At 43.8% G+C, this 27,466-nt stretch overlaps 1 protein-coding gene across 1 annotated transcript in view; it reads left to right on the top strand.

Moving 5' to 3' along the window:
• Positions 1–27,466, top strand: part of LOC124615662 (protein madd-4) — a 514,315-nt gene that overhangs the window by 446,911 nt on the left and 39,938 nt on the right. The window contains exon 23 of the mRNA XM_047143690.1: positions 25,230–25,375. Coding sequence (XP_046999646.1) covers positions 25,230–25,375 — 146 coding nt within the window. The remainder of the gene's footprint in view (positions 1–25,229; positions 25,376–27,466) is intronic.

The following is a 27,466-nucleotide window of genomic DNA, read 5'->3' as shown; positions in this document are numbered from 1 at the left end:
ACAGATTGTAATAAAAAATATATAAATAAAAAATTAAACTAAGTTTGCCAGCTGGCAGTCTAACAGTAGTCATTGCCATCAACAAACACCATGTCAGAAACACTCCCAGAAACACTATCCCTCCAAAAGATTGGACCTACCAAAGAATAGCACCTTAAATTACCTAAACTAAACTAAACTCCATCTGAACAGCCCTTCGAAGGCCCAACGGCACCGACTGTCTACCATGTCATCCTCAGCTCACAGGCATCACTGGATGCAGATACGGAAGGGCATGTGGTCAGAACACCACTCTGCCGGCCTTTGTCAGCTTTCATGACCAGAGTCACTACTTCTTAATCAAGTAGCTCTTCGATTGGCCTCACAAGGGCTGAGTGCACCCCACTTGCCAGCAGTGCTCAACAGACCCAGTCAGTCACCCATCCAAGTGGTACCCAAGCCCAACAGTGCTTAACTTCAGTAGACTGTCATCGAGAGCGCACCGCTAGTACCTGCTACTAATAAGGCGAGTTCACTATTTGCTTGTTACTTATTTTTACAAGTTTCAACCAGGAGCAACTTATTTTCAGTTATCTGTGTAGTTGTGTGTCCAAGTGCTTACTAGGCACAACCTTTTATTTCAATAACAGTGTAGTGTACAGTACTGCCATTGCTACCGACCATTGTATTGACCCTCGTATCGTACAGGCTTTTGTTTGTTTGATTAGAACCGCTCAGTGTCAGTTAGACCGTCTGTGAGAGAGCACTTTGATTTCCCATTTGTTGCATATTTTTACAAGCTTAAAACAGGAGCGACTGCAGTAATGGATAGGAACTGCGATTGTTGTGTACAGATGTGAACTGATTCTTCTCCCACAGCTCCAGGCTGCATTGGCTGCTGTCATACAATTTGAGGCTGCTGCTGAGGGGCGTCACTGTGGGGGATCGAACATGGGGATGCGAGGGATGTCCCACGTTTCCTCCGATCGGTCCACTGCTGTGACCGCCCCAGCTACTGCCTGCACCGAGGTTGAGCCCTCACCCATGGTCGAGTGGGAGTCATTCCAAAGTCTGGCAGGCAGCGAAAAACTTTCTGAGGGGCTGATCATAGGGCTTCCCTGGTTCATTTGACGAACAGGTTTTGGGCGTTATCTGTGGCTGACGATGTCTCTGAGCTGGATGCAATCGTCCACCCTGTTCCAGAGGAAGCTTCTCAGCCCGCAAGGTCTGGGCATTGACAGAAGGTGGCTTTGCTGGTAGTTGGGAGCTCCAACATTAGGCATGTAATGGGGCCCTTAGGAACATGGCTGCCAAGGAGGGGAAGGGAGCCAGTGATCACTCTGTGTGCATTCTAGATGTGGAAAGGGTGCTTCCAGATGCCATGAAGAGTACAGGGTGCAGCCAACTGCAGGTGATGGCTCATGTCGGTACCAATGACGTGTGTCGCTTTCGATCGGAGCAGATTCTGTCTGGTTTTGGGCGGCTAGCGGAAATGGTAAAGACTGCCAGTCTTGCTTCCAAGATTAAGGTGGAGCTCACCATCTGCAACATCGATGATAGAACCAACTGTGGTCCTTTGGTGCAGAGCCGAGTGGATGGTCTGAATCAGAGGCTCAGGCGGTTCTGTGATCGTGTAGGCTGCAGATTCCTTGACTTGCGCCATCAGGTGGTGAGTTTCCAGGCTCTTCTTAATAGGTCAGGAATCCACAACACACAGGAGGTGGTTATACGGGTAGTGGGGGCTGTGTGGAAGGGACTGGGAGGTTTTTTAGGTTAGAGGGTCTCAGAGAACCACAGAAGGGGTGGACAGGTAAAACACAGTAAGGTAGTTGTAGAAGCGATTGGTATTGTAGTTGTAAATTGCCGTAGCTTGTTGGGAAAGAACCAGAGCTCCAAGCCCTAATAGAAAGCACTGAAGCTCAAATAGTTGTAGGTACAGCCAGAAATAAGTTCAGCTGGAATTTTTTCAAACAATCTAACAGTGTTCAGAAAGGATAGATTAAATACAGTTGGTGGTGAAGTATTTATTGCTGTCATAGGTAGTTTTCCTTGTAGCAAAATTGAAGTAGATAGTTCGTGTGAAATAGTATTGGTAGAGTTTATACCTGACAATCAGACTAAACTATTAATTGGATCATTTTACCGACCCCCTGACTCAGAAGATATGGTTGCTGAACTGTTCAAAGAAAACTTGAGTCTCATTTCAAATAAGTACCCCGCTCATACAATTATAGTCGGTGGTGACTTCAATCTACCCTTGATATGCTGGAAAAATTATACGTTTAAAGCTGGCGGCAGGCGTAAAATGTCATCCGAAATTGTACTGAATGCTTTCTCAGAAAATTATTGTGAACAATTAGTTCATGAGCCCATTCGAAGCATAAATGGTTGTGAAAGCATACTTGACCTTTTAGCAACAAATAATCCTGGACAAATAGTGAGTATTGTGACAAATACAGGGATTAGTGACCACAAGGCAGTTGCTGCTAGGCTGAATACCGTAACACCTACAACCATCAAAAAGAAACGCAAAGTATATCTATTTAAAAAAGCTGATAAAAATGGTCTTAATGCCTTTTTAAGAGACAGTCTTCACTCCTTCCAATCTGATCATGTAAGTGTAGAAAAGTTGTGGAATGTTTTCAAAGAGACAGTATCGACAGCAATTGAAAAATATATACCACATAAATGAATAAGTGACGGTACTGATCCCCCATGGTACACAAAATGGGTCAGATCATTGTTGCAGAAGCAACAAAAAAAGTAAGCCAAATTTAAAATAATGCAAAATCCCTAAGATTGGCAAAGTTTTGCAGAAGTTCGAAATATAGTGCATACTTCAATGCGAGATGCTTTTAATAATTTCCAAAACGAAATTCTGTCTTGAAATCTGGCAGAAAACCCAAAGAGATTCTGGTCATACATAAAGCACACCAGTGGCAAAGACACAATCAATACCTTCACTGCGCGATAGCAATGGTGAAGTCACTGATAACAGTGCCACTAAAGCAGAGTTATTAAACACGGTTTTCTGAAACTCCTTCACCAAAGAAGACGAAGTATATATTCCTGAATTCCAATCAAGAACAACTGCCAAGATGAGAAACATAGAAGTAGATATCCTCGGTGTAACAAAACATCTTAAATCACTTAATAAAAGCAAGGCCTCTGGTCCAGATTGTATACCAGTCAGGTTCCTCTCAGAGTATGTAGATAAAATAGCTCCATATTTTGCAATTATATACAACCCCTTGCTCACAGAAATATTCATACCTAAAGACTGGAAAATTGCTCAAGTCACACCAACACCCAAAAAAGGAAGTAGGATTAATCCGCTGAATACAGGCCTGTATCAATAATGTCGATTTGCAGTAGGGTTTTGGAACACATACTGTATTCGAACATTATGAAGTACTTCGAAGAAAACGATTTATTGACATATAGTCAGCACGGATTCAGAAAATATCGTTCTTGTGAAACACAACTAGCACTTTATACTCATGAAGTAACAAGTGCTATCGACAGGGGATGTCAAATTGATTTCTTTAGATTTCCTGAAGGTTTTTGACACCGTTCCTCACAAGCGTCTTCTAACCAAACTGCGTGCTTACGGAGTATCGCCTCAGTTGTGCTACTGGATTCATGATTTCCTGTCAGAAAGGTCACAGTTCGTAGTAATAGATGGAAAGTCATCGAGCAAAACAGAAGTAACATCCAGCGTTCCCCAAGGAATGTTATAGGCCCTCTATTGTTCCTGATCTATATTAGTAACATAGGAGACAATCTGGGTAGCCGTCTTAGATTGTTTGCAGATGACGCTGTCATTTACAGTCTTGTAAAGTCATCATATGATCAAAACAAATTGCAAAATGATTTAGATAAGATATCTGTATGGTGCGAAAAGTGGCAATTGAAGTTATTCACATAAGTACTAAAAGAAATCAGCTAAATTTCGATTACGCTTAAGTCACATAAATCTGAAGGCTGTAAGTTCAGCTAAATACTTAGGGATTACAATTACAAATAACCTAAATTGGAACGATCACATAGATAATATTGTAGGTAGAGCAAACCAAAGACTGTGATTCATTGGCAGAGCACTTAGAAGCTGCAACAGGTCTACTAAAGAGACTGCTTACACCACGCTTGTCCACCCTATTCTGGAGTATTGCTGTGTGGGACTGACGGACGACATCAAAAAAGTACAAAGAACAAAGAAGGGCAGCTCATTCTGTATTATCGCGAAGTAGGGGAGATAGTGCTACAGACATGATACGTGAATTGGAGTGGCAATCATTAAAACTAAGTCGTTTTTCGCTGTGATGGGATCTTCTCATGAAATTTCTTTCACCAGTTTTCTCCTCCGGTTGCGAAAACATTTTGTTACCAGCCACCTACATAGAGAGAAATGATCATCACGATAAAATAAGAGGAATCAGGGCTAGCACAGAAAAATTTACGTGCTCGTTTTTCACGCGTGCCATTCAAGAGTGGAACGGTAGAGAGACAGCTTGAAGGTGGTTCATTGAACTCTCTGCCAGGCACTTTATTGTGAATATCAGAGTTATCACATAGATGTAGATGTAGATGTAGATCTGATGGGAGCCAGTGTTACCAGTGCGACAAGACTGCTGGCACCTTAAGCCACCAACCAGCAATAATAAAACCGCTGACCAGTGCCCACAGGAAACTACACTACCACTATGTTTTTGACAGTAATTGCAGTCCAAAGTCCAAGTTGGCAAGACTAACCCTTTGTTGAGGCCAGGTTACCTAAGGTTCTGAGCAAGTCACCATGAAATGCAAGGTACTTGTACTCATATTGATGAGATTTGTCATCTCTTATTTGATATATGTGAGGCTTTTTACATGTCATTGCAAACACACATTTCTGCTGTGAGTGTACACTTGTAAACCTTGTGCATGAAACTAACTGGGTAGACCATGGGCGACTTTGGGAGTAAATACCAAGCTGTCTGCCCAGGGGTTTTGTCATGACCCCAAGGTAACCCTGGATAGTAGAAGGTATCGACACCTCAAACAACTGTCTCAGCACTAATGTGTGCTTGTGGTGTTGAGGTTTCTGTTTCTGCACTTCATGAGTAAATACCAAGGATAACTATAAAGCATATACGTACATCTCAGAAATCAGTGTGTGCCCATTATGGACATGTGATGGATGGAGTAATCCACGGATCTGTGATGTGTCTTGTACTGTGGAGGCATAATGAGAACACTGACCAGGAATGCAATGCAGAAGAAGTTTATTAAATCTTCAAGAAACACAAGTCTCCATCATTGAGCACCAGCCTAATGTTGTCATGGCACATGGATACAGCATGAGCTGCTGGCAGGCACATGACATATCGTGAAAACGATGCCCACAGCTGCAGCGCTGTGGTTGTGGAAGACCTTCTGCTGGCGTCTGCAAATTGCATTTGTAGGTTTTAAGGACTTTAATTATGACACTTCATTTTCTGTAAAATCAGCTGTGGTATACCATGATATGCAATAGAGATACACTTAATTTTGTTGTTCAGGGACCTGAAGATGGCATTAATGAGATGTCAAAACCGGTTGTCTAAATAAAATAATTTCTCAACACATACTGCTGTTTGGTGATTTTCCTTGGTAAAACTCTTGAGACTGACAAGTCTCTGGATAGAAATAACCAACAGTTACAGTCAAACACTTTTTCCTCACACACAATAACCAGTAAATAAACCACATCAAGCGAAAACAAACAAAGTCCAAAACAAGATCTAAAGCTCACTGAATCCAAAGATAGACCACTCCTTGTCCTAGAGTCATTGGCAGTTGATGGTTGCCACAGTATCTTGTGCCATGTCTGTGGATTTTTCCTGAAACTGTGATACAAATGGACAAAATGAATGTCTTTAATGAAGAAAATGGCATGACTGTGGAAGAGGCATGGGGAAGAGAATACTATAACTTATTCTGAGTTCAGAAGTAATGAGGTATATTGAAAAGAAGGACCTCCTCCACAAGATCAGTATTGATTGTGAAAGCACTGGTCTTCCAAAACCAAACTTACACGTTCCTCACTTGAAAGTGTGAACAGCATGCATGAAGGTGATCAGATAGGTTAAAAGTATTTGACTGGGTACAACACCATTTCTTATTAATTACTGTCCAATAATACGGAATGTCAAACAAAAGCTGTGATGGGATTGAGGATATCTGAGGATATATATCTGCTGTAAAACCAAATAATGTAAATGCTTTTAGATTGAAGGAGATGACTCACGAAAAACCAAGTGTTGAGTTGTTGACAGATACACACAAAAGAAAGAAAACTTGCTAGCTTTTGGAGTTATCTTTTGTATTTTACCCTAGCTCATCAATGGATAACTCTGAAAGCTATCAAGTTTTATTTCCTTTGTGTGTGCCTATCAGTGACTCAACACTTCTGCTTTTCAGCGAATGGTCTCCTTTACATTCTGTGGTTCCACAACAGATATAGATGTCAATGAATTTGGACAGTAGCTTTGTAATGTAGATGATAGTGAATTGTGCTTTAATTGTTTGAGAAACCTACTGCATATTAACAGACAGAGTTGGGGTACTTCAGCTGGAAATTTTATGAAGAACTCGAAAGGGATTCCAGTAGGCCCATATGCATGCCTCCAATTTTAGTAATTTCACCTATTTCTTAACACCACTGACCATAATATATAAATAATTCATATTTGTAGTGGTCTAAGAATTAATCTGGGAAGTACTCTTGGATTGACCTTTGTGAAGGAATATTTTAAGATAGAGTTAAGCATTTCTCCTCTTGCTCTGTTATCCTGGGCATAAAAGCTGGTGCCACTTACAGCTGCCAATACTTGTGCCAGTGTGGACATCCTCAAAGGACTGACTGTTGCTGTGATTTCTAATACATTTTCATTATGAGATAAAGAGTGGGATTCCTAGCATTGATACACAGTATGTCATGTCACACACAACTTATAAGATTGTAATGATTCCAATCAACTATAGGACAATTAAAGTTCCATTCATTCATTCATACACACATCATGCTCTGTCCCATCATAAAAGAGAGCCTTCAGGGATGTGGGAAAGAAAATGGTTCAAATGGCTCTGAGCACTATGGGACTTAACATCTATGGTCATCAGTCCCCTAGAACTTAGAACTACTTAAACCTAACTAACCTAAGGACATCTCACAACACCCAGTCATCACGAGGCAGAGAAAATGCCTGACCCCACCGGGAATCGAACCCGGGAACCTGGGTGCGGGAAGCGAGAATGCTATCGCACGACCACGAGCTGTGGACAGGGATGTGGAACTAGTCAAGTTATTCATTAACAAAAAAAGAAAAAAACCACTGCTGGCTACTGATGTAAGGAATGCTAACAACAAACTATGACTACTGATAGTCTACCTCAAAATGATAATTATGGGAATTGCTTCTAGATTACTTTATATACTTGTATTAGGAGAAAAACGGCTATTTTGAAGAAAGTTCCTGTACACCTTTTATACTACTCAGCTGCTGTTTTTATCTAAAACTTCAAACAGGGCATTTATACAACTTTGCACAGACCACTATTAGTTGCCTGTGTTTGGTAGAGCAAGGAAATTCCAACTCAAATATCAGAGTATTGCAGAGTTTACATTCTTGTGTCCTAATATTCTGATAAATTATAGGAGTCACTAATGAGTATTCTTTTACTTTGTCTTTAAATATTTGTGGATTTCCAGTTTCCCACCTAATGTCCACTGACAGTTAGATGCAGTCAACAAACTTTATTATTTGGTTATTACAGTAGTACCAGATCGTTGGCATCCAGGCGTAGTGAAGCAGGAAAAAAAGAAGATTAATACTTAGCATTCCATTAACAATGAGGTCATTAGACCCAAAGACTGAGCAGTGATAAGACAATGATGAGAAAAAAGTTGACTATGCCCTTTTAAAAGGGAGCATCCTGCTGACAGCCTCAAACACTTTATGGAAAGTATATAAAATCTAATTTTGGATTACTGGATGGAGACTTGAATGGTGTTCTCCACAAATCGCAGTCATACAGTGAAAATTCCAGGATTAAATAACAGCAGTACTATGAAAAGGATAGATTGGTACACATCATATAGCTGAGAAGTTGAGTCACAGATAGACACAATGAAAAGACTGCTATACGTTTTAGCTGAAAGCCCTTCTGTAGTGGGACTGAGTTGTAACTGCACCTAATGGGAGAAGCAGTCTGGTGGTGGGGATAAGGATGAAGCCTAGGCCGGTGAAAGGAGGGGGTGGGGGAAGGTAGTGCTGTTTATGGAAGTGTGTAGGGATATGGGGGGACAGGGTCGGCCTGCTAGGTGCAGTTGGGAGGTTTGGGGGGTGGAGGGTGGAAAACGGAGAGGAGGGGAAAAGGACTAAAGGATGCATTGGTGGAATAGAAGATTTTGTTGTGCTGGAGTAGAAGCAGTGAAGGGGATAGGTAAATGGAGAACAGGGACTATTGAAGGCTGAGGCTATGGGGATTACAGGAATGTAGGATGTACTGTGGAGAGAGTTCTCACCTGCACAACTCAAGAAAGCTAGTGTTGGTAGGAAGAATCAAGATGGTGCAGGCTGTGAAACAGTCATTGGAGGAAAGCATGTTGTGTTGGACATCATGTTGAGCAACTGGACAATTCAGCTGCCTCTTGGCCACAGTTTGTCAATGTCCATTCATGCAGAAAGGAAGACAGCTAGTTAGTCATCAAGCCCCCGTTGAAAGCACCACAATAGTTGCAGCTTAATTTGTATATAACATGACTGCTTTCACAGGTAGTCCTGGCTGTGATGGGATAGGAGATGCCTGTGACCAAACTGAAATAGGTGGTGGTGGGAGGATGTAAGGGACAGGTCTTGCATCTAAGTTAATTGTAGGGATATGAACATGAGGCAAGAGGTTAGGGGCAGAGATGGAGTAGGATATCTAATAGGTTTAGTGAGTAGCAGAATACCACTGTGGGAGGGAGGAGTGGGAAGAATAGTGGATAGTATATTTCTCATCTCAGAGCGTGACTAGGGGTGGTCAAAATCCTGGTGGGGACCTCCAGACTTGGGTGTTACTGAGTCACGAGTGTTCCTTTGTAGCCAGATAGTGAGTATGTGAGTGGCGACAGGTGACTGGAGAGGCAATGCTTGGGAGATCGGTTTTGTACTAGGTAGGGTGGGTAATTTTGGCCTGTGAAGGCCTCAATAAGATCCTTGGTATATTTGGAGGGTAACCGCTTGTCACTGCAGACGCAATGGCCATGGGTGTATGGAAGGGACTTCTTGGTACAGAATGGGTGGCAGTTGTCAAAATGGGGTTTTGCTTGTGGTTGGTAGATTTGATATGGATGAAGGGACTGCTGTAACCATCCTTTAGGTAGAGGTCAACACTGAGGTAGGTGGATTGCTGGGTTGAGAAGGACTAGGTGAAGCAATGGGGGGAAGGTTCTGGAGGAATGTGGATAGTGTGTCATCACCCTCAGTCCAGACCACATAGATGTCATCAGTCAATCTGAACCAGGTTAGGAGTTTGGGATTCTGGGTTGTAGAAAGGACTGCTCTTGATGGCTCTTGAATAGGTTGAAATGGGATGGTGCTCATTGCTGTACCATGCATTTTTTGTAGGTGATGTCTTCAAAGAAGAAGAAGTAGTTGGGGGCAAGTATATAGTTGATTATCGTGACCAAGGAGGAGGTTGTAGGTTTGTAGTCAGACCGATATTGGAAAGGTTGTGTTCAGTAGCAGCAAGGCCATGAACATCAGGGATATTAATGTAAAGGGAGGTGGCATCAAAAGTGACAAGCATGGTGTGGAACCATGTTGAGTCGATGGAGGATATAGTTGGTGTTTTTTACATAGGAGGGTAGGTTACAGGTAATAGGCTGAAGGTGTTGGTCCCCAAGAGCAGGGATTAACTCAGTGGGGGCACAGTACCCAGCCACAATGGGATGTCCTGTGTGGTTAGATGTATGGACTATAGGAAGCATGTAGAAGGTAGGAATGTGAGGAGGTTACAGGTGAGGAGAGAGGGATGTTCTGGGATGGATTAAGGATTTGAGAAGGACTCAAGATCCTGTAGGATTTCTGGAATGGGTTCACTGTGGCAGATTTGCAGGCAGACAAATCTGACAGCTAGCAGAGTCCCTCCACCAGGTAATCTGTGCAGCATAACCACAGTGGTGGAGCCTTTGGCGGCAGGGAAGGCCATAAGGTCAAGATCCATTTTTAGGTGGTAGATTGCTATTCTTTCTGTGAATGTTAGGTTGTTTTCCATGTTGAGGGAGTTGGGGAATGATAGGGAGGGAAGGTTTGAGGTTAAGAAATTACGGAATCTGATTAGGGCACAGTGAGGGTGGATCATGGTTTGGCGGAGGAGAGAAATGAGCCAGGCTTGGTTTAGTATTGGTTTTGTGTTGAGTCTGTTTTGTAAGGTTGGTGGTCCTTCTTTCAGTCCCTACAGTCCCAATACTTTCTCGCCAACAATGCTACCTGTCAGACTCATCCCAAAACCAATATTGCACCCTACCTGACTCCGTTTACTCCTCCATCCAACCATGATCCACCCTCATTGCCCCTTAATCAACCCCCCACCCCTCACTGGTTAACATTCCAGAATTTTTTAACCTGAAACCTTGCCTCACCATCATGGAAATAAACCTTACATCCGCAGAAGGAATTATGATCCACCATATAGAAGCTGATCCCGGCACTATAATCGTACCTGCCAACAAAGGCTCCATCACTGTGGTTTTGAACTGTAGGGGTTACCTGGTGGAGGGTCTTGACAGATGTCAGATGTGTCCACCTACAAACCCTGCCACAGTGACCCCATTCCAGAAATCCAACAGGTTCTCCAGTCCTTCCATAAATCTTTTCGCCACACATTGTCCTACACATCACTGATGAAGCCGCCTCCCTCTACACTAACGTTCCCAGTGCCCATGACCTTGCCACTAGTGAACACTATCTTTCCAATGCCTGACTGACTCCAAAGCTATAACTTCCTTCTTGGTCACCATGACCATCAATAGCCTTGCTCAGTATTACTTTTCCTGAACCCTGTCACTTGGTTCAGATTCATTGATGACATTTTTGAGAATGAAGAATATCAATCCCACTATCCTTCCCACTCTTCCCATTGTGGTATTCGGCAATGTACCAAACCTATGCAGTGTCCTTGTTCTTCTCCTGGCCCCAATCTCTGGCCTCATAGCTCATATCCCCACAGTTGACCTAGAAGCAAGACGTTTCCCATACATTCACACACCACCACCTAATACAGTCTGGACACAGGCATCTCCTAACCCACTGAAGCCAAGGTTATCTGTGAAAGCAGTCATATGATCTACAAACTAAGCTGCAACCCATGTGCTGCTTTCTATGTAGGCATAATGTATAACAAGCTTTCTATGTGCATGAAAAGCCACCAACAGACTGTGGCCAAGAGACTACCCAGTTGCTGAACGTGCTGCCCAACACAATGTGCTTCACTTCAACTTCAGTGACTCCTTCACAATCTGCACCGTCTGGATTCTTTCTGCCAACACCAGCCTTTATGAAATGCACAGGTGGGAACTCTACCTGCAGTATAGCATTCCTTCCTGTAACCCTCCCCACCCTGCCTCAACTTTCACCAGCCCTGTTCTCCATATCCCCATCTCTGCTCCCACTACAGCACAATGCAGAAATTTATTCGATCAGTGCACCCACTAGTCCTTTTCCCATCATCTACTTTTCCACTCCTCCTGACCCCATCCCTTCGTGCCCCCACCTAAACCTCTTGCCTGTACTTCGCAGCCCTTCCTGCCCCACCACATCCTTACATCCTCTCATAACCAGGACTACATCTTCCCCCATATTATCCTGATCCCCCCCCCCCCATTTTTCCCACACCCTGCCTCCTCCTTATCCCCACCACCAGATTGTTGCTCCCTTCAGGTGCAGTTACAAAATAGTTGAGCCACAGTGGCCAGAGACAGTGGTCATGCATGTGTGTGTGTGTGTGTGTGTGTGTGTGTGTGTGTGTGTGTGTGTGTGTGTGTGCGCGCGCATGTGTGCTTTCTACTTCAGAGGTACTAAACTCATACAGCGAATGCTTTCATGACCAGATCAGTGGGGACGGGCAAGGGACAGTAGTGTACAGGTGGGGAGAGAGACAAATGCTGTCTGGTGGAGTGAGCACGGTTGAGAAGCCAAGAGGCGCAGCATTAGGAAGTTGTGGGGTTGGAAGGTGGGCAGAAAGGAACGAAAAACAAGAGGAGCAGGGAAAGATGGGCAGATGCATTGGCAGAGGGCTGCAAATAAACAGTGTGGGAGATGAGAATGGGAAAGAGATGATAGGGCAGAGTGGGTGGAAACTGTTGTGTGGAGGGTGTTGGGACAGCATGTTACAATAGGTTGAGGCCAGGATAATTACAGGAGCAGAGAATTTGTTGTAAGGATAACTTACATCCCCACATTTCAGGAAAGCTGGTGGTGGAGGGAAGGGTCCAGATGGCTCAGGTAACAAACCAGCCATTGAAATCAAGCGTGTTGTGTTCAGCTGCATGTTGTTCCACAGTTTTCTCTACTTTGCTCTTGGCCACAGTTTGGTGGTAGCCGTTCATCCTGGTGGACAGCTGGCTGGTAGTCATACCAGTAGAAAAAGCTGTGCAATGATTGCAGCGATACAGATGACAGTGACATCTTTGGGATAAGGAAGCTCTTATCCTTTCCTGTGACTGCTGAAGCACTCACCCCCAAGGCATGGACCCAAATTTTATGTGGCTTTAGGTGCCAAGCTGAAGGGCATGTGGCTAAATACTGCCGCAACTAATCACAGTGTGTCAAGTGCACCGGCGAGCACGACACCCACGCCTTTGACGGACAATGAGACGAGGCGTCAACTTGTGCTTGCTGCGGCGGCCCACATGTTGCAATCTGGCCTGGCTGTCCGGCCTTTTCCAGTGATGGCTGAACTGGAGACAAGGCATAGACGAAGAAGAAATGACTGACGGCATCATAAGTGCCGCCGAACAAAGACGCAACTGCGAGGTGAGAAGACAGCTATCACAGTGATCAGGATGATCAAGGGTAGCGACTACATCATCCGCTACACAAGGGAGACTGAACTGCAGCCTTCACTGAGCCTGTCAGCACAGCCAGTGAAGGAGGAGTAATGCCACTATGTGACCGTACATCTCCAAGCGTTTGGCTACGGCGATCGACTACCAGACACTGATGGGTGACCTAGGCCTTCCCCAGTGCCCAGGCACCATTGATGAAGCATGGCAGGTGGCTCTCATGGCTTAAACTGCAGCACACTGTGCTGCTGTACAGTAATGGACTGATCTCTTACAACTAACATATGGCTTGACATGGTATCCTCTTGCATATACCCGCTGTTAACTTAACCCATCCTTGCATGACCTGTCTCAGTCTGCAAGATTCTGCTACTGCTCTTACTACCCAAGCCTAACTGTCACAGAGATTTTTTCCCCTTGGCACTTGCCTTGGCACTTTTTTTCCTCTGTCCTTGAAAACACTACCCTTCATTCAATTTTTGACCCAATCTAGCTCCATATGGGCGCGTATTAATGGTTAACCTTAACCAGATGTACACAAACATTGCAGTACCCACTTCCTGTGAGACCTCACTTTAGTAAACACTAACCCTTATGCAGAGATGGCAGTAGACTTTTGTGTTGGCCATCATGCCAGTGTGGGTGTGGAGGGGCACCATCTCTATAAGAAAACAATGAAAACTAAACAAAAAAGAAAAAAAAAAAAGATGCAGAAGAACTAGTCTTCGACATGGCTGCTTTCACAGGTGGCCTGGCCCCTGATGGGGTAGGATAAACATGTGACAGGACTGGAATAGAAAGTGCTGGGTGGGTGGATTGGGCAGGTTTTGCACCTGGGTCTTCCACAGGGATATGATCCTTGTGGCAGGGGGTTGGGATTGGAATGGACTAGGATGTTGAGGAGGTTGGGTGGGACATGAAACACCACTTTAGGAGGAATAGGAAATATCTCTCATTTCATGGTATGATGATTGGTGATCAAAGTCCTGGCAAAGGATGTTGTTCAGTTGTTCCAGTACAGAGTGACACTAGGCAATGAAGGGGAGACTCCTTCGCAGCTGGTTCTTGGGAGTGATGGGAGGATTAGGGGTGTGAGGGGAAATGGCACAGGAGATCTGTTTGTGGACTGGGTCTAGGAAATAGTGTCTGCCTGTGAAAGTCTTGATGATACCCTCAGCATATTGAGCAAGGGAGTTTTGTCACTGCAAATGCACTGACCCTAAGTGGCCAGGCTGTATGGGAGGGATTTTTTGGTGTGAAAGGGGTGACAGCCATTAAAATTCAGGTACTGTTGATGGTTGGTTGTTTAATGCAGACAGAGGTGGGGGGTGAAACTATCAGACAGGAGGAGGTCAACATCTACAAAGGTGACATGCTGGGTTGAGGAGGACCATGTGAAGTGGATGGGGGAGAAGGTGTTGAGGTTGTGAAGGAACAAAGATTGGATGTCTTGGCCCTGAGTCCAGATCATGAAGATATTGTCAATGAACCTAAACCAGACCAGGTGTTTGGTGTATTGGGAGACTAAGTAGGTCTCCTCTAGATGTCACATAAAAAGGTTGGCATAGGAGGGTGCCCATGGCTGTGCCATGGATTTGTGTGTATACCTTCCCTTCAAATGGGAAGTAGTTGTGGATTAGGATAAAGTTTCAAAGGTGCATGAGGAATGAGGTAGTGGGATTGGAATCTGAAGGACATTCGGAAAGGTAGTGGTGTTTGATATCAGTAAAACCATGAGCTCGAGGGATGCTTTTTTTTATGTCAAAGTAGCACAAAAAAACAAATTTTGAAGTTTTATTTTATATAATGTTTGAACAATTGAATGTACACATATGTGTACAATGGGTCTTAACAGAGAAAAAATGCCGATCTCATCGTATTTTCACATTTTTATTTACAATGAAAAATATATACATTAATTCTCATTTTATGCACCCATTACATTTTATGAACACATTACTTCTCATGTTTATGGAATTTAGCAAAACAATTGTTTTTTAATACGCACGAATAAACTTTGCCCTTTTTATACATTATGCAAGAACATGACTTGCACCCTGGTAGCCAACACATTACGGCAAAACAACTCTCAATATATTTAGGAAGATGGTCAACCCTGTCACATTTGCTTTCTCTAGGTGGCTTTGGTACAATTCGTCTTCATTTTGTGGCCTGATGCTCCTCATATTTATCAGAACTGCTGACATATTGCTGTGTCACACTTGGAGAAATTTCTTTCGACAGTTCCAGTGAGTCTACAATATTTGAAGCCCTTACCAAGCTGTGGGCCAAGTGAATTCTGAAGTTAATGGGAGACATCCACTTTTGTTTCGGTATCCCTTCTTTTTGACTACATGTTTTGTACATAATACATGAATTAATTATGGCTAAATCAGTTAAGTGGTTGAATATTCTGACAGTCCACTTTTTCGTCCTGATGTCTGACCTATGGTATGCAATGTATCTATCACAAAGATTGATGTGTCGACATAAGTGCCGACACAGTGTTATTTTGAGGGGGCCGATAGGCACGCTATCTAACGCAGACGGGCGTGAATTCTGGAACAGGATAACTATTGAATGGTAGCAAGAAAAGTACGTAGCTGCTTTATACTTAACTTTAATGACTCCTTGTGATACATCTCTCTTGACTATACAAATGCGACTCGTAATATACATGCACTGTTACAATTGGCGCCTTGCTAGGTCGTAGCCATGGACTTAGCAGAAGGCTATTCTAACTGACTCTCGGCAAATGAGAGGAAGGCTTCGTCCGTATTGTCGCTAGCAATGTCGTCCGTACAACTGGGGCGAGTGCTCTATCGTATTTCGAGACCTGCCTTGTGGTGGCGCTAGGTCTGCGATCACACAGTGGCGACACGCGGGTCCGACATGTACTAAATGGACCGCGGCCGATTTAAGCTACCACCTAGCAAGTGTGGTGTCTGGCGGTGACACCACAAAGATCAATGCCATCCATATTGCGATTATAACTTTGGATGATGGCTGGTTGTTTGACACTAACCTTTGCTTTTTCTGTATTAATACCACTGTTTGTAGGTACGCTCTGATTCACTCCCTGTGCACAAGGATAACAAAGTGACAGATTTATTGTCCTTCCATTTGAGGGCACAAACTTCCTGGTCCTCCCTTACGTACTCATCCCATAATAGCTCCTGATCTCTCTTGAACTTAGAAGCTACTCCTTTTATTCTGTTGGCCATCACAGTGCCTGTGTGAAATATATTCTTGTCCAGTAAAAGCTGAACAGCTTTTGAACTGGTGAAAAATCTGTCATTGTAAATTACATTATTGTATTCACTGGGTACAGTTCTAGCCAGTGCTTTGAGTGTACCCGCTCCAAGGCCATGTTCTTTCTGATCACTTTCAGGAATCGTTCCTTTGCTAGTGCATATAGCAAAATCAAGGAAAAGTCCATCTGATGACAGCAAAACAAAATTTTTGAGGCCAATTGGATTAGGTTTGGAAGATACATATGTTCACATATTACACCTCCCCATGAATGGAATCATCTGTTCATCCACAGACAGGTGTTGAGACCTGGATAAACTAATACATTTATTTCTAAAAGCATAAAATGGTTCAAATGGCTCTGGGCACTATGGGACTTAACTTCTGAGGTCATCAGTCCCCTAGAACTTAGAACTACTTAAACCTAGCTAACCTAAGGACATCACACACATCCATTCAAACCTGCAACTGCAGCGGTTGCACGGTTCCAGACTGTAGCGCCTAGAACCACTCAGCCATTCCAGCCGGCTCTCTAGAAGCATCAATTACAGGTTTAACTTCCCAGAGTTTGTCATTTGTGTCATGATCTTCCAAATTATTTACAAAATGCAGATTATTCCATGATTTGTAGTATCCATCTCTTGTCATGGTTGATGATACAAGTGGAATATCAAGTTGCATATTCCAGTAAAGTCTTGCCTGGGACAATCTCAATGTACCCATCAATATCTCAATGCTGACAAGGAACAAAATTTCATTAGTATCTGTATCAAGATTTTTATGAGTTCTTGTGGTAATGGTATAAATTAGTTTGTCCTGCAACATTTCTCCAGAAATTTTTATCAATGTACTCAAAAAAAAATCTATGAAGGGTTTCTCAGTTCACCATCTGTCTGTTCTTCAAAGTTTTCATCAGAAGGCTGTCAATTAAACATCCTGCAAACAAATAGTGCCATTGAAAAATACTGATCTAAATCATGTCAGATGACCCACAGAACTACACCAATGTATTGCTTACTTAGATAGCCTCCAGCTTAGTGGACAACAGTGAGCAGATGAAGCTGATGTTCCAAGATTGTGGTTGTCATTGTCAGATGCAGATGCCTCTAGAATAACATCCACATTGCATGCTTCAACTTCAAGCACATCATTTCGTTGAGGTGAAGTTGGAAGTTCATCAACAGAATCCTCATCTTCATCTGACAAGGAACTCAAGTCATTCACCTCAAGTAGTTTTATAATTTCATCATCTGTCAGAGAACTGAAAATTATATAAAGTGAAGGTAACTGTGGAAGTAATTGAATAAAGAAACGAAAGTGAACCTAATAAAAAAAAAAAAAATTTAGAGCTTCTACCAATATTTTTTTAATTTTTTTTATTTACTGTTTTAATACATTCTTAATGTGGTTTTACTTTATACCACAACAAAAATAAATGTATCTAGCACCGCATCGTGCTCTGAGAAAAAGAAAACAATATCTCAGCACGTTCCTACACCGAGGTAATGTATATGGGGAAAACGAAAAAAAAAAAAGTGCTTCATACAGGATACAGAAGGGTGTGTCGCTACTCTCCTTACGCTTCATCATCCAGGTACGTCTTCACGTATATCATGTTGTTCCACCGAGAATCGAACTTAGTCATGTCAGCTCACTCAATGGGTATCTTCTCCTACCTGTTGATGATCCAGCTGCGTGGAGGGTCGCGTAGGGCACTCCCTAAGTAATTAGAAAAATACTGTCTGTATTTTGGGTTCCGTACGATCTTGCAATGACGTTCTTGTAGGTAGTTCCAAAAGTCTATAACATCTTTAGGTCCATCGTGAAATAAGTAGTGTACCGCATGCGCACGGATCCACGTGACAGCGTTGGTCTTGGCGCGCGGGAAATACTGTTGATCCGGAAATAGTAGAAACCGAGGTGTAATGTGTTCCGGAGTCACTCGTAGAAAATACGACAAAATTTGTCGCACCAAGCGCCATACGTCTTCTGCCGCGCCACATGTGAGACGGTGTTCGTCCGTGTCTGGTATCCCGCAGTCTACGCAGAGAGGCGATTCCGCCATGTTTATCTTGTGGAGGCGTGATCGGGTGATCTGTTTACCATTGACTGTGATGTACCATGTGCATCGGACGGCTGTGTCCAGTGGAATTGCGTGAATCGTCTTCCACACCACCTTCCAATTAACCTGAGAGCTTTTCGTCTCCACGATGTTTGGTGGGCGCCTCTGCTGTAGAACATGATATATATCCCGCGCCGACGCCTGTTTCGTCGGTGGTACTGCGATACGGAAATAGCTGTGTTCAATGTAAAAGTTCCCGAAGTAGTAGAAGGGTGGGGGTATGTCTTGCGTCGTCAGTGGGGGCATAATGGATGGCGGAGCTAAGAACTCCAACAGCAAACCTGTCAAACTTTCCGGGTGGTGGTGCCACAGCTTGATGTGTGAGCTGACATACAGCGACACAGCTCTGTCGTGGACATGGACTATGCCAAGACCTCCCCTTTCTGGGGGAAGGGTCAGTGACCCATAACTGACTTTGAAGAGCATGCCTGTACTGACGTAGGCTCCGAATGCCGCTAATAGACGTCGAGCCATCAGTAACGGTATTGGGAGAACACGCGCTATGTGGGGAAGGCGCGATGCGAGGTAAACATTAATGAAGTGTGTCCTTTGGAGAATGTTGAGGGTCCGCAGACGAAGGTTGAAGATCTGGACCCGAATTTGTTGTAATAAGCGGCGGTAGTTAAGAGCCGTGGTGCGCCGTATGTCGTCGTGAAACTCTATCCCGAGACATTTGATAGTGCCACGAAGCTGTAGGGGTTCGACACACGCTGGGGTCAACCCGTCTCCTATGGCCATGGCGACCGATTTGGCGACGTTGAGACAGCTGCCGGAAGCCACACCGTACGTGGTAATCCATTCTAGTGCTCTGTTGACATCATCGCGATTGCGGAACACGAGAATCAGGTCGTCTGCATATGCTGTACAGCGAAATGTGACGTCACGTAGGGTAAGACCGGTGAGGTGTTGACGGAGACCACAGAGGAGCGGTTCCAGTGCCAGAGCATATAGTATCGTCGACAAGGGGCAGCCTTGACGGACGGAGCGGAAAATCGGGAGGGACTGCGAGAGACGCCCGTTAACGAGCACTTTGGAAGTCGCTCCTCGGAGTAGGCGCATCACGACGGCTGTGAATTGCTGTGGGTACTGCATGTGCTGGAGAACGGACGTTAGGTATGCGTGATCCACTCGATCAAACGCTTGGCTAAAATCTAGTGATGCCAGCGCTCCCGGGACGCGGCGTGCCCTGGCTAGGGCTATTAAGTCACGGTATCGACACAGTCCTGTGTGGATGTTGTTGATACCCCCTAGGGAAGTCTGATCTGGCGAGATGACGTAAGGTAGGGTCGGTCGTAGACGGTGTGCTAATAGTCTGGTGAATATCTTCATGTCGCAGTTGACGAGTGTTAGCGGGCGGTAATCTTGTATTCGAGCCCCACCTTTAGGCTTGTGAACCAGTATAATTATTCCTTCTACGAAGGTCGCAGGGAGCGGCACCGCGGGGGACATAAGCTCCCGACAGATGTCTGTTAACTTGGGAGCCAGTAAATACTGAAAAGTTCTATAAAACTCCACAGGGAGCCCGTCGGGGCCAGGAGACTTATTCGCCGCTCCTTTACCGATGGCGTCGATAACTTCGTCTTCCGTAATGTCGTTCAATAATTCAGTTTGTAAATCCTGTGGGACAATGCCGTAAACCAGTTGTGAGACTGCTGTCACCGTCTTCGGGTCAGAACATTGAGCAGAATAAAGTCGTGCGTAATGGTCGAAGAAGGCTGCAGCAATATCGCGTTGTGTGGTGTGATGAAGGCCGTCCTCAGTGGTGATGGCATGTATCAGCGCCCGTCTTCGCAGTGTACGTTCTCGGATGACGTGGTACATGGTGGGTCGTTCCGTTGCGAGTCTGTCTTGTGTCCGCGCTCGGACGATCGTCCCTTCGAGGTGTCGGTGCATATGGGCTACGATCTGTGCTTTCGCACGCTGAACTGTCAGCTGTCGTTCCGGTGTGGGTGGCAAGGAGAAGCATTCGCGAAGGACGGTGAAATAAAAATCAAGGGTCTGCCGCCTCCAAGCAGCAGTCTCACGACCATACGCAATAAAGGTTCGCCGTAGGGCCGGCTTCGCGCAGGTTAACCACCAACTAATCGACGTAGGATACGTTGGGAGGCGGCGGACGCACAAACTCCACGTGTCTTCGATGGCGCGTCGACAATCCGGAGAAGCGAGATGAGCAAGGTTTAATTTCCAGGGATGTCGGCTGCGCCACACCCGTTGGCGACGAAGGGTGACAGCACATATATAGGCCTCGTGATCAGAGAAGGCTACTGACCACACCTCCGCGTCACTCACCGTTGCCGCGAGAGAACGGGAGACGTAAATCCTATCGATGCGACTAGACGAGTGACTCGTGAAATGGGTGTATCCCGGTCTATTTCCTCGGACATGTTCCCATGTATCTACTAGCTGGAAATCGCCGATGAGTGTCCCAAGTTCGGGGCACGGTGAATGGCGTGGCAGCTGATCTTTAGGTGCTTGGGTGCAATTGAAACTGCCCCCTAATATCAAGTCATCGTGCCTGCCCTGAAAAAGCGGTGCTATTCCTTCTGTGAAGAAGAGCGATCGGTCACGACGGCGATTCGTTCCGGAAGGGGCGTACACATTGATAAACCGGACGACTTGCACCGTTACGGCCATTCCTCTAGCGTCGGGGAGATATCGGACTTCGTCCGCCTCGAGGCCCTCTCTGAGGAGAATGGCGACTCCACTGTTAGTTGGTGAGGCGTGGGACACATGAGCTGTATAACCATACATACCCAGGAAATCTTCGACGAAGACTTCTTGGAGAAAGGCAATGTCAACGTCTGCTGCATTGAGCATGTCTTGGAGCAGCGACAACTTCGTACGTGTCCGAATGGTGTTAATGTTGATGGTCGTTAAGCGATAGGTTTGTAGATCGTCTCCTGCGGTGGGGGCTGCCGTCAGTGTCGCCGTAAAAGGTGGGGCCTGTGATCTGCTGGCCGCGTCCGCGCCGTCATCTGTTGCTACTCGGGAGGGGCCGAGGTGTGGGAGGAGAGACTCCTCTCCTCATCCACCACAGCAGCCGCAGAATCGTCTTCAATGTCATCCGCCCAAGGTCCGCAAGTTAACGGTGGCTGCGGCAGAACACTTGTGGGCTGAGTGACTAAGGGTGAATCCGCAGTTGTTTCCGGTTGTGTACCAACGGCGGGCGCTGTGCTGGCCATCCGTTTGTCCGAGGGAGCGGAAACGGATTTGTCAAAATCAGACAAAGTGACAGGTGAGGGCGATCTCGTGTCATCCATTCTCCTCGTCGTTTCGTCGGCCGTCCGGTCGTCAACTGGAGAAGACGTCCGCTGGAGGCAATCGTCTGAGGGTGTGCGACGTCGCTTTTTATGTTTTCTCGGTGACCTTTGTTTGCGGACGTGGGTTTCTGAGTCCGAAAGAGTTTGTGGTTCCCGTATAGCATCCCCCTCAGGGAGAAAGGCAGAGGTCGGTACAACCCTAGCGTCGAGTTCCATTCTCTCGTCCGAATCTTCTTGTGGAGTCGATGGGCGGCGTTCTTCAACCCCTGCAGACACCGTAATGGTGTTGGTCAATCCAGGACCGGCGACAGGTGCGCATTCTAACACTTCCTGTCTTCCGGGGGGGTTGTCGTCTGTCATGACGGTCGATCGTGTCACCTCTGCGTAATTGAGGGGGAGGGCCGTGAGCATAGGAGGTGGTGTCGTGTCATGCAATGGAAGTTGTGTAATCCGACGTTGAATACATGCCGAGCGGACATGACCCTCCTGGCCGCAACCAGAACAAGTACGAGGTTGGCCGTCGTACATTATTATTGCTCGACAGCCACCTATGACTAAGTAGGACGGCACATGTTTCTTTAATTCAATTTTCACTTGTCGGACGCCGTTGAGGACTTGGTACGTCTCGAAGGTGTTCCATTTTTCGGCCACGTGGCTAATTACCGTCCCATAAGGGCGGAAAGCTGAGGTAACGACGTCCGGTGGTACTTCGAAAGAGAGTTCGAAGACTCTTAGTGTGCGTAATCCTAGTCCAGCATGGTCAACAGTAACCTCTCCGATGTGACCATCGGAGTGTTTGAACTTGAGAGTGTTCGCACATCTGTTCACAACTGCGTGACATAACTCGTCATCGACCATCTTGACGTAAACGACGCTGCTTGTGATGGATAGGTGGATACCAATGATGTGCTGTGTTGGTATTTGAACTTCGTCACGGATAAATCGTTCGACTTCAAAGGCTCGTGGTCGTGCGTAGTCGGGCTGGAAGCTGATCTTGATGGTAGCTTTTCTGTATGAATGAGCCATGGCGACTCAGTGTTAACGGACGCGAGTATTAGCTGCGGCGAGGAAGTAAACAAACTACGCGCGCTCGCGACTCTGCCGACGGGACCGCGACACTGCGGACGGGACGTAAACAAGACGTCCTCGCCGCTCACCGGCCGAAAGCAGACTGCGAGCAGATGAATCTGATGTTCCAAGATTGTGGTTGTCATTGTCAGATGCAGATGCCTCTAGAATAACATCCACATTGCATGCTTCAACTTCAAGCACATCATTTCGTTGAGGTGAAGTTGGAAGTTCATCAACAGAATCCTCATCTTCATCTGACAAGGAACTCAAGTCATTCACCTCAAGTAGTTTTATAATTTCATCATCTGTCAGAGAACTGAAAATTATATAAAGTGAAGGTAACTGTGGAAGTAATTGAATAAAGAAACGAAAGTGAACCTAATAAAAAAATAAAAATTTTAGAGCTTCTACCAATATTAGAACCCAGGATCTATGGATTACTAATCCAGCATGCTACCCATTACACCTGCACTGTATTAACTCCTACAGTCCAGTATTAGTAGCTAATCTATCAGACTTTAATTTAGATTACATTTTAAATTATGATTTCGCAATGAGATCAGTCTTAGCATTAGTACCACTACATTCTGTGAGCTAGGACTTGATGTACACAAATGTGTACTTTAAATTCAACAGTCGATGTTTGTAAAACTATGAACCCATCGTTTTAATTGCATGCACATATCACTTCATTGATGACATGTCTTGTTTGGAGTAAGACATGATGAAAACAGTAATATAACTCAAAATTGATTATTGAAACTGAATTTACCTTTCTTGCATGCTGCAGATGATGCCATCCTTCAGCTCGGGAGTTTCAGGATGTGAAAAAACCTGCCAAAACTGACTTGCACGTGACCTAGTGGCAAATACAGAAACCACATGATGTGCAAATCAGGTCTCAATTTGGAAAAACAACACTTGGCAGGATGACACTACAAAGACCTGATGTGGACATATGTGTATGTCGAGACTGAAGAGGATAGGGAGGTGGCATCAACAGTGATGAGTAGCGATCCAGGTGGTAGAGGGGTGGCAATGGTGGAGAGATGGTGAAGGAAGTGGTTGGTGCCTTTGACATTGGAGGCTAGATTACAGGCAGATGGTTGGAGGTGTCGGTCAATGAGGTCTGAATAACCAGCCAGCATTTTTGTGCCCCCACTGAAAGAATTTCAGCCCTTATTGACAAACATCTCCAACCAGTTGCCCTTAATCTACCTTTCCACATCAAAGACACTAACCTCTTCCTTCACCAACTCTCCACCATCGCCATCCCCTTTACCTCTTGGATCCCTACTCGTCTCTGTTGATGCCACCTCCAAGTCCATCAACTTCCCTCATACCCATGCCCTTAATGAACACTACCTTTCCCAGCATCCTTCAGACTCCAAACGCACTACTTACAGTCCCTTCCCCTTCCCCTTCCCCACCATGTCCAGATTGCTGCTTCCTTCCCACGTGATAGTTGCATTCTGATAGGTGCATCCTGAGATGCTGAAGTTGGTGGTCATGTGTGCATGAGGTGTGGTTGCTTGTGTGGGTGAATGTCATGTGTCTCTCTCTCTTACTGATGAAGACTGTGTGCAAAAGCTTTATGTAACTGTCTCTTAATTGTGCCTGTCTGCAACTTGACATGTCTTCTTTACAGTAAGTAACAATCAGTCTTTTTGACATTATTGATATTCCTACATGGAGTTTCCATTGTTTGATTGTATTACAAAAAAAGCAGTTTTTCCTTTCTACTGGGAAGTTAGATATTTCATTAAAATCCTTCATTAACTGTTAGGTAATATGTATGAAATTGTCATGATGTTATTGATTTATGAACATTCTGAATTTGGTGTTTTAAGTAATTCTATGTATTTACCAAAGTACTGAAGATAAAATTAACACTATCCTTGGCTATTAGCACTACTGACTGTCATGCAAAGTTTCATTCCATTTTATGCTAGGGAAAGGGATAATTTAATATATAGTAGTGTACTTAATATCTCATTGCCTGTGAGGCTGTTACACCCCTCAGCTTAAGTTGCAGACCATCTCAGGTGGGAAAACACTTGTCACAATTGAGCCATGACTGATATTATTTATGCAGCTAACTTCTGTCTGATTCTATGTTGGCAATTTTCAGCACTATGTCACAGCACTTTTGAAACACGAGTGAAAATAGATAACATTTATCCAGTTCTGAATGTATTCCACATATTACAGGAAGCTGACGTTTCTGTTGACAGTATTACCTTGACTGTAACAGTAAGAAGCAGGTTCAAATAATGAAGATTCTATTACTATTACTCTGTATCAACAATAATGTTTTAAAAATAAAATAAATTGTTTGTTATTATGTACAGACAAGATCCGTCAATGGTTGCTTTTTACTACAAATTTCAGTGCATGTCATTACAGAAGCAAAACTGAAGTTATTAAATCCCCACTTAAGCTCATTTTGTAATTGTTTACTCTTATCTTTCAGCTATGCAGCGCAGAGATGTTACATGTTTGCTGAGTAATGGAACAGAAGTTAATGGCTTGTGCAATGAATCAGAAAAACCTCCAGTAAGACAAGAGTGCTATAATGATAAGTGTAAAGGAACATGGAAAGTGGGAGAGTGGTCTGAAGTAAGTATTTTGCATATTTAATGAAAAAAATTACATTACATACTTGTAGGACTTGCAGCTCTTTCTTCGTTACGTCATTGGTTACTTTTATCAGTAGAACAGGAGCAGTCTTGTTCACAGGCTTAAAAAATAGAGTGAAGCAGGACAACATTATAATCATTACTGCTCCAGTGAACTAAGACAAATATGATGAAAAGGATTTTGCTACTATGTAGCATTCATCAAGATTGGAGTTCAGGAGCTGTAGGAAGAGATAGTCACAAAAAACAGTGCCATAAGTGTTGGATAATATCTAATGGTTGACTTAGATAAAGAAAGACATGTGTTGCTGTCAAGGAATATGAATGAAGTGAGTCAAGTGCTGATAGCTTGGGTACCAGATACTAGTCTGGCAAAAACTGTATAATACAATATGAGTAGTGATGTGGATATGTTTGGAATTGCACTTTAAATACAAATTTGAGTTTCAGTCAGTTTCTACACTAAGATGATCAGCCTTTTATGATTTAAAACACAAGAAGAGTAGTATGGGAATCTAAGAATGTATCTTACTGGTACTGCACTGTACCTTAAGTTAAATTAGACCTGAAGATACAAATCACCTGTTGAGTGCTGAAGGAGAAAATACAATAGATGTACATTATCAGACAGTAGGTACACTTATCATTTGCCACTGGCATCTGTAGATGAAATGTAAAATGTACTAAATGGTGTGAAGTGCCAGTATTCTCCAACCCATTCTTACACAAATTGGGCTTGACGGGGTACTGCATTGTCTTGCTGAAGATACAGTTCATCTGGGAAAAAGGGACAGAAGGAAGAGTTTTAAAGTCCCATCAACATTGAGGACATTATTGGTGGAGCTGAAGCTCAGATTGTTTCAACGATGGGATAGGAAATCATCCATGCCCTTTTGAAAGGAACCCATATTAGATACCTCACCATTCACTACAGAGTGGACAATAGTAATCAAATTCTATGATGCTTGAAGAGTTAGGTCTTTAAATTCAGTATACATTTTCCTACATGATTCCTTGTTGTTAATCTCTTTCGCTGTTCTTGATGTTTCCTCTTGCCCATTTCCCCAAATTGCAATTTCCTGAAATCACTTCTTAAAAAGTTATACACATTTAAGTAACAATCACATAATTGTGTTTAAATATTACATTATGATTTAGTACAATTGTCAGTAAGCAGTTAAATTTGTATAAACATCACTACACATGCAAAATAATATTAAATACAGTAACCTATTATACTTCTATATAATTCACACTCTACACACTTTGTATACCACTAGCATTTACTTACTGTTAAACAGAAAATGTCAGCACAGACAGTAACATAAAAATGTACCAGAAGCAGTAATTTTCCTGTATATAAACCAGTTTTTTGTATGCTTTTCTATCTTTAGGACACAGAGTGCCATTTGGTAATGTTAGCCATCATGCTGGGTTTCTCAGTATTCCGTAAATCTATGTTTACATTAAGTTTAGAAACATGTTTCTGTTCACAACACTGTTTCCGACCAATTCCACAACATGTTTCCAACTATGTTCATTGTTCACAACCCCATTCACACTAGTGACAAACATTTCTGCATGTTTCTTCATATCATCTACACACGGGTTGTGACAGCAAATGTTTCACTTTGTACACTACATTGTGTCCAGTGGTGAGGCTGAATTAATTATGTGTGGTGTTGCATTAGTAATACTTTATAATATAAGTAGTTGAAGACAAAGGTACAGTCACCATATTGGACAAAAATGTAAGATAGAGTGTTGGTGGGAATGGTAGGCTGCATAAGCTGAATGTGGAAGATGCCACTGCTCTTCATAACTTCACTATGATGTCACAGCCCAATTTTAAAACTCGAAGTGTTTGATATAGCTTATTCTTAACACAAATTTTAAAAAAGTCAACTCCTGTGAAGTAGGGATTTGGTGTTAGTCTTATGTATTTGGCAGTAAGAGAATTCTTCCAAAGAATCTCAATAGAATTATGTAAAGGCAGTTCAGCTATGTAAAGACAAATGGAAAGTTTTTTTTATTTCATATTGAAACTTTTATAATATGTTAATATATCATA

Source organism: Schistocerca americana, chromosome 5 (genome assembly GCF_021461395.2).
Source record: "Schistocerca americana isolate TAMUIC-IGC-003095 chromosome 5, iqSchAmer2.1, whole genome shotgun sequence".
NCBI classification, from domain to species: Eukaryota; Metazoa; Arthropoda; class Insecta; order Orthoptera; family Acrididae; genus Schistocerca; species Schistocerca americana.
The sequence above is the reverse complement of the archived record's forward strand: the minus strand, read 5'-3'. Positions and strand labels throughout refer to the sequence as shown.